The sequence below is a fragment of the Schistocerca americana genome, chromosome 8 (genome assembly GCF_021461395.2).
Source record: "Schistocerca americana isolate TAMUIC-IGC-003095 chromosome 8, iqSchAmer2.1, whole genome shotgun sequence".
Lineage (NCBI taxonomy): Eukaryota > Metazoa > Arthropoda > Insecta > Orthoptera > Acrididae > Schistocerca > Schistocerca americana.
In genome coordinates this window covers 417,964,416-417,972,512 of record NC_060126.1, presented here as the reverse complement: position 1 = coordinate 417,972,512, position 8,097 = coordinate 417,964,416, and the positions used below count along the sequence as shown (strand labels likewise).

The 8,097-nt window shown below is 36.6% G+C and overlaps 1 protein-coding gene across 2 annotated transcripts; it reads right to left on the bottom strand.

Annotated features, from left to right (window-relative positions):
- Nucleotides 1-1,520: 1,520 nt before the first annotated feature.
- Nucleotides 1,521-7,683, bottom strand: LOC124544752 (DNA-directed RNA polymerase II subunit RPB9). 2 transcript variants are annotated; one of them, XR_006967562.1, is made up of 6 exons: nucleotides 7,554-7,683; nucleotides 7,320-7,374; nucleotides 6,963-7,036; nucleotides 6,748-6,874; nucleotides 2,934-3,160; nucleotides 1,521-2,338 (listed from the first exon to the last, which is right to left on the bottom strand). XR_006967562.1 is itself a non-coding variant. In XM_047123414.1 (5 exons), the coding sequence occupies exons 1-5, from the start codon at nucleotides 7,625-7,627 to the stop codon at nucleotides 3,098-3,100; spliced, it is 393 nt and encodes a 130-aa protein (XP_046979370.1). In that variant the 5' UTR covers nucleotides 7,628-7,683; the 3' UTR covers nucleotides 2,826-3,097. The 2 variants fall into 2 exon arrangements, 1 of the variants encoding a protein (XP_046979370.1); XM_047123414.1 differs by lacking the exon at nucleotides 1,521-2,338 and having other exon boundaries at nucleotides 2,826-3,160.
- Nucleotides 7,684-8,097: the final 414 nt, after the last annotated feature.

Genomic DNA, 8,097 nt, shown 5'->3' with positions numbered 1-8,097 from the left:
GGCAAGACATCAGTATCTGTATCTTCAAAACCACTTTTGGGTTCTAGCAGAACCATACACAGCTGCATTTCCTTGTTGAAACATTAGGCTTCCATCCCCCAGGTCCTCATGCATTCTAAACAATTCTGTTTCCAGCATCTCAATGTACACAGGGTTCATTCTAGTGTTCAGCCAACCAATGCGATTTACCTTTAACGCAGAAGACTCCCAATTATCTGCTGCTCTGTTCTCAGACCATGCCAACAACCTGAAATTCATCCTGCCCAAACAGATTAAACTACTACTCCTCACTGAATATCACTTTATTCCATTCTGAAGTCCATCACAAATGTTTTCCAGCAAACTACAATCTAAACTGTTTATGTTTGGTTGTTAATGAGGGTTTCTGTAGTAATTTCTTGAATGTGAGATGTTTGTCATATGACAATTTGTGGTATACGTCTGGCAGTTGTAAATCTGCAACAAGTTAAGGAAAATAATGGTTCGCGGCACTTGCTTTGTGCAAAAACAACACACTATATGCTTCAGATAATTTTCCACTTTGCCCATTTTTCTGTTCTGTCCACATTGTGCGCCCAATCTAACAAAATTATCAACCAATGTACTTTAACAGTTCTTCTTTTTGGCAATTTGATGATCAGATAGTACCGTTTGCTTGTACATACCAATTTTTGCTTTTTCATCACATAACTGTTTTCTGCATGGCAGTGTCACAACCGTGTTTTATGTACACAACATTCACTATCACTAATTCTGTCCCTTTCTATCTACAGCAAAGGCACGTACACACATACTAAACACCACACACAGACAACTCCCTTTATACCGAGTTCTACTCTCTCTACCACCCAAATCACTGACATCTTGTATAAACTGTACTACCGACATCAAATGCAATACCATTCGACTGCATTTGTCAGTGTATTAGATTTCATACTATTGCATATACATTACACACAACTATTCCAACTGACAATTTTCCAGCAAATATTCATACCTTTATACTCATTTCCACTACTTATGAGTCAGATTATACTGTTCTCTTTATATTGAATTTTGGCTACATACTGCTGTAACTTCTGCACACATGTTCTTTATTATGACAGTTATATTTGTTGTTGAATCCACCACTTGTTTAAGGTTACTAGAAATTACCACCAGTGAGTTGGTCCATTTCCAACATTTATTTGTTTTGCTCCTAACATGCAAACAAGCCATATTGTCAATGCTTGACCAAATCTCTGCTGAACTGCATTGAGAATACAAGATTACTTTTCAGTCCATTACATGGCTGACTGCCCAGTGATTTACAGTTATGAATTTAAAAATAAATTGAAATAAAAATTCTAACTAGGCAATTCATTCGGCTGGTGCAAAACTTGTGAGCTGTTTAGTTTCATTTCAGATTCTGATAAGTCATCATTTCCTTTACACAATTAAGGTTTAGACTGATTCCCTTAATATGCAAGTATGGGAAGTAGATGAAAGGAAGGACATTATAATCACAACATTTACAGTTAAAACACTTTATTTGCAGTTCAAAATACATTGGGGAAAAAGCCTCAATCTTGGAATGAATTAATTTCAGAGGCATGACAGATCTATCTAATCTTCCCACTAAAACTAATGGCACAAGGTAATGTAATGACTACAATCAAAGTTGCAAAACTAATGTTCTTTGTTTAAAGCTATTGACTCATTGTCTTACAATGTCAAAACAATCAATAGTTACTTCATTAACTGAAAATAAACTTACAGGGTGAACATGCTAATGTTAATTTCCACATGAAACCATGGTAATAGGGTAAAATAGGCACAGTGCATTTACATGTTTAATGGAATACTGTTGGCAGTCATCACTGTGGGATGACAGGAAAGCCTGGGATGTGTGAACAGCTATTTCCAAATAGCTGTCAAGAAAGCAGCGAGCAGACAACATGGTTTGTATTAACAAAATAAAACCAAGGAACATGATATGTACTGAAAGAAGTTAAATAAGAAAAAACCATGGCATTCCCTATCTCAAAACCTCATAAAGCATTTGTCATAAAAATAAAATTAATCTTGTGACCAAAATTAAAATGTAAATTAATGTGGAACATACATATCCTCTGATCACTCAGTCTTCTAAATCACTACACGAATGCTCAGTAACTGTAGCTTCCTTGCATTACATGACATATGTTGACTTTGCCATCTCACAATCCAACTATCCTTGACCTTTGCAAGAGACCAATCTATGACAAACTTCATCCCAAAACATCAACCGATAAACATCAGTCCATTGGTAGCAGCAATCTAAGACAAGCTTTCATAACCCAACGTAACCATGGACAATCTGCAAAGAATATCAGATGGTTTCAATTTTGTCACTCCACACACACTTTCCTCATAAATCACTGGTTACCTAAAACTACACACCCACTGCCTTTAAAAAAAACTAACATTGTCAATATGTAGAGGAAAACATTAGTGATGTAACGAACAAAACTGGCACAGCACTTCATTGCCCTCCCCCTCCAGAATTATTATGTAACATATTTTCTGGAAAATCGTGTTTGTCTTTGAGATGATTTGGCACCACTCTGCGAGCTGCGCCCCTAGGTGTGATGGACTTCCCGCCCCTCCCCCTCACTATGTCAGTGGGTGACATAGCTCCAATTTTCTGTACTTCAATATGGAATCTGTATAGCAAGTCCATATAACATCAGCTAACAGATTTTCAATGTGTTTCAGGCCAAATATAAGTTATTTCATACACAATTGTAAATCCATGATGATTAAATTTTATCTTTCAGTGCTATGTGCTATCTTAAATTAAAATCTTTTCAAAAGTGACTGATTATTTAATAACATCTATAACTTACATTTTCAAACTGACAAAACAACCAATACACACTTAATTAACACATTTAAAAAACATAGCCACTCACAATGTATGCAATGATGCAGAGCACACTCAACAAAAATAGTTTATATTACAATTATTTAGTGTGCACACATGCAAGCACCCACACATGCACACGCACCCTCACTTCACAACTATCCTGTGCAAATTGATGTGAAGTAAAGGTGCACAGCTTTTCCAAATCACTATTTACTCTGTCCATCTGTGCGTACAATGAGTATTTGTACACACATAGTAAAGTCTCATCTCCTCCTGCAAAGAGAACATACATATATATTATTGCTAGTTTTTGCCAAGTCTTAAAATTCATAAACTATAATCTGTTTACAATAAATGATTAGTCACAGGTAGCAAATGTTTTTAATAACAATTTTTTAAATATAGCACTAGGCATAGGGACAAACTGTTCAAGAGCAAAATCACAGTAGTGTGTTGAAAATTTAACTTTTGTAAAATTCAGTCATATGAATGTATCACCAGCTTCTCCTTCTGAAATTAAGAAAATTATACACTCTCCAAAATAAAAGCTCATCTGGTTTTGATGGTGTTTCAAATATAGTATTAAAAATCTGTTCCTGTGTAATAAACCTGGTCTTACCTGAAATATGTAAGGCATCACTATCTCAAGGCATTTTCCCAGAGAGACTGAAACATGTGGTTGTTAAAACCCCTCTAAGAAAGGTGATAAGAGGGATGTCAATAACTACTGACCTGTTTCACTGCTAACATTTTCTAAAATTTTTGAGATGATGAGGTATTCTAGAGTACTATCTCACCTTAGCAACAACAGTTTGTGTTTCAGAAGGGTTGCTTTAGTGAGAATACAATTTATACATTCACTCACCAATATTAAATAATTACAAGTATTAAATAATAAATTAGCACCAACTGGTATTTTCTGTGACCTATAAGAAGCATCTGATACCACCTGTCTGTTCTGATCTATAAGATCACCAATATGGCAGAAATGGCTACTTCTGGCACATACAAACTAATGACAATGACATCACTACACACATGCAAACAGGGACAAAAATAAAATGATACAATGTCTCACTCCAAAAATAAAATGAAACTAACAGTACAATGGCAGAAAATTTGGGCTTAGGATGGGAACAAGCTAAAAAAAAACACTGCACACCATTCCAAAACAAATAATAAAAAGAATTTAAATTATGACATTCTGCTAAACCACGTAAAGCACAGGAATCGGGACTAGTGTAGCAGGGGATACAACCTGTCGGCTTTGGACAATGAAGTCACACGTGGCCAATCGAGAAGCGATTCTTCTTAGTGTTGTAGCTCCCTTCAGAGGCTGATAAGTGTTTTTTGGCTTTTAAAAAAAAAAAAATCTCACAAGATAGAATAAACAGATCCACTTTATTAAGCAATCAGAAAAAAAACGAAACTGAAACATAACAGCAAAAGCGAAAATGGTAAACTGCTCTCTGGCGACTAGTGACGTCATTGTCCAAAGCCGACGGGTTGTATCCCCTGCTGCACTAGACCCCAGGAATCTGACACTTCCCCTGAGCTGCAGCTACAAAAAAACTCCACAAAGTGGAATCAGGCATTTACCTAGACCTATACAGCTCAATCACAGATACTGATACCAAACCCCCCCCCCCCCCCACACACACACACAGGCGCACACGCGCCCCTGGTCAGAGCCACCAGAACTCTGATCAATCTCATGTTGTTGCCACAAATGTGACACCCAACATATTAAGTGATAAGGTCAAACATCTGCAGAAACTGTATGTCAGACATCATATCATCACTCATCTCAGAATGTAATGATACACTCGTGAACTTCACTGTCATATCCATAACTGACAAAAATGCAATAAAAATATCAGACTTCTTTCCGCACAACAAACACCAAACAAATCAGACCTAACAAAAACCCCAAATGTATAAACAAGAAAAACACTAATAACTCAGTAAAAACACTTCCACAACCACTGTTACTGCAACAACTACCTAAACTCAAAACCATATTAGCATGATGGCAACCAAAACTCAAACGAAAACAATATCACATGTTAAACTCAGCACGTCCACAAACTACCGTCAGATGTCATGACCAAATACAACAACATGACATCTACACATACAACCAACTCAAAAACTCCACACCATAGTGATGACACACACTGCAACACCATTTTGTCACAGGTCACAGCAGATGGGGGTGGAACCTGGTGCTTCCGTTGACCTGAAATTTTACTATGTGAATCACAGTATACTCCAAGGTAAATTGACATTTTATGGGACTGGTGGTATAGCCAACCAAGGGTAAATGTCATATCTAAACAAAAGAATGCAGAAAGTTGTACTTTAGTAATTCAAACAATATAGCTCTGGGACATAATTCTGACTGGGGAGGAATCACGTATGTGGTGCCTGGAGGTTCAATCTTAGGTCCACTACTGTTCCTCATACATGTGAACAATCTTCCATCCAGTATACAACAAGCAGAAGTAATTCTTTTTTGCAGATGACACTAGTATTGTCATCACCAGAAGCAAACGAACAAAACAGAAGTAATGGTAAACAAAGTTCATAAAAGTATCATTCTTGTTTTCTGCAAATGATCTCACCCCAAATTATAAAAAGACAACATATTCTGTTCTGCATATCTGCAGGTACTACACCAATGATAAGTGTAACACATGGTGAGGAAATAATAAATAGGGTGGAAACCTGAAAATTCTTAGTGGTCCATATGGATGAGAATTTAAATTTGGAAAAAAAACATTTTGGAGCTCCTAAAACAATTTAGTTCTGCCACATTTGCACTCTGAATCATTGCAAATCTTGGGAAGAGAGAAATCAGTAAGTTGACATACTTTCATTAATTAACATCATGTGGAACAATGTTCTGGAGTAACATCTTTAAACAAGAAAGCAACAAAATTTTTGATCACTTACCTATTGATGTAAATTGGACAAACAGCAAGGCAAAATTTGATAAAGTGAGAAAGTTTCTCCCTGACAATTCCTATTCCATAGAAGAATTTCTGTTATTGTAACATGAAAAAAGGTTGTGTGCTAGCCAACGGCTTAGCCGCAGTGATAACACTGATTCCCATCAGATCACTGAGGTTATGCACTGTCGGAGCTACTTGGCTGAGAAGTAGCAGCAACAGTCACGAAAATTGACAACAGCCAAAGATCGGTGTGCTGACCAGATGCCCCTCTGTATCCGCGTCCGGTGATGCCAAAGGGCTGAGGATGATATGGTGGCTGGTTGGACAATGTGTGTTTTTGTTGTAGGAATTACAAACTCGTCTGCATATTTAAAAAAAAATAGAAATGTTCAGAATGTAACCGCATGTACAAATTGTGATGTGCATGTAAAATGACCTGTTTCACAGCATGATGATCTATCACTTAAAATGTTTCATGGAACATGTAACTAATTAACCAAAGAGGTGGAACATACAGTGACTACCCTGGAACCCATGGTATTTCCATGGAACTTTGTAGAGGACTTGTAAGCATTAACATGTTTTTGTAATTTCAACTATCTGTGGCAAATCTGCAGACTGTTTTGAAGGGTACCATAGATTTCTGTGTACCAAGGATGTCTACATTACAAATAACTGTAATACAACTAAATCTAATCTAAATGGATAGATAAAACTACTCAATCTGGGTATTACCCAATTTGAGAAATATATGAATCTTTTTAACCAATACTCTTCCAACAACTGTAATATATTAGTTAGAAATATGAACTGTGACAGTCTTCACACTTAATCTAATTTTACACCCAGATCAAGCTGTTTCAAGTTTACATTTAATGTTTTAAATGTAATGTGTGTACTACCAACCTCAGCTCTCCTTGTCTGTGCCTGGAAAAACACAGCTTCTCTGTGATTACATTTCGGACAGGGATGTTCCTCAGTTCGTGGCAATGTAGGGTCAGAAATAACATCAGAGACAATATGCGTTAACTCGCTGCAGAAAGAAGAAATATCTGTCACAACAGAATTGCGAAAACTTAAAATAGTGTCAGTATAAAGAATACTGCTTTGATTTTACTTACTCTATTTCGTGCATAATTTTGTTGACATAAATGCAATTGCTATCTGCTACTTGCTTGTAGTCACAATTGCGGCACTGAAACATAAAAGAAAGGTACAATAACAGTTGCAGTAGTAAATTAAAGAGTGATAACAGATTCGTCAATGACACACACATATCGAGAAGCTTTCATCATCGCTCATTACGTATGTCAAACCTATCAAATAATAAACACAGGAGAGGAGAGAAAATCAAATGAACGTCAACATTTCTGGTCATGACCTAACGAAAAATTTTAGTGAAATACAAACAATGTTTCAGAAAGGAGAGTCATTTACAATTCAAAGGAAGGTTTGCGCATAATTTAAGGTATACTTACAGCGTACAAAAGTACTTTGTTTTCCTTGTCTTCTTTTGGGTACAACATGTTATTACTGAAATGAAAAAGGATCGAAGTTTATCAAAAGTAACAAGTTTCACACTAGTAAGAACTATATATTATTTACAAATTGCAGTTTATTAATCCCAAGACATTTATTTGCTTGTTAAGTACGTTATGGTTACACCAACGTGAATCTTAAATATTTTCACATTAAGTAAGAAATAAATTTACCATTCCTGGCAGAACCTGATTCCGACGAAACCTGGCCCATCATCATGAGTATCGTACCCCGGTATTCTGGACATGTTCTCCTCTTACACACTACACAACTACTTCGTGCACTCAGTCCTGCCTTTGCCTACTGCCTAGCAGAGCTTGTTTACCAGCAAACAGAAACAGCAAATTTCCAAAGATGTTACGAGTCTACCATTCATAAGGCATGTTCCCACCGTTTCCACAGGCAACAAAAACTTGCAAATGAATCCCCCCTCCTTTCGCTTTCGGAGACTTGTATTCCACAGGTATGGTGGGAATTTCTACTGGCACAGTTTTCAAAATAATCTCAAATGATGTAATTTGTACCGACGATTGGTGTGGTTGAGCTCAGGAGACAGCAGAAACGACGAAGAAGAGAAAAAGGACACCACAAATACTGGATACTGGAAGAGATTCTCCATAGAAATCATTTATGGGTGTCAAACACGCTAATAAAAGAGTTATCTGCAGGGAACGAAGTGACATTTGACAATCATTTCAAGCAATAATTAGATACACG

Coding starts and splice junctions, on each gene's coding strand:
- LOC124544752 (XM_047123414.1), bottom strand. CDS start 7,627: ATGTCCAGAATACCGGGGTACGATACTCATGATGATGGGCCAGGTTTC. Junction 7,375..7,553: donor ATCAGGTTCTGCCAGGAATG/GTAAATTTATTT, acceptor TTTTCATTTCAG/TAATAACATGTTGTACCCAA. Junction 6,875..6,962: donor AAAATTATGCACGAAATAGA/GTAAGTAAAATC, acceptor TTCTTTCTGCAG/CGAGTTAACGCATATTGTCT.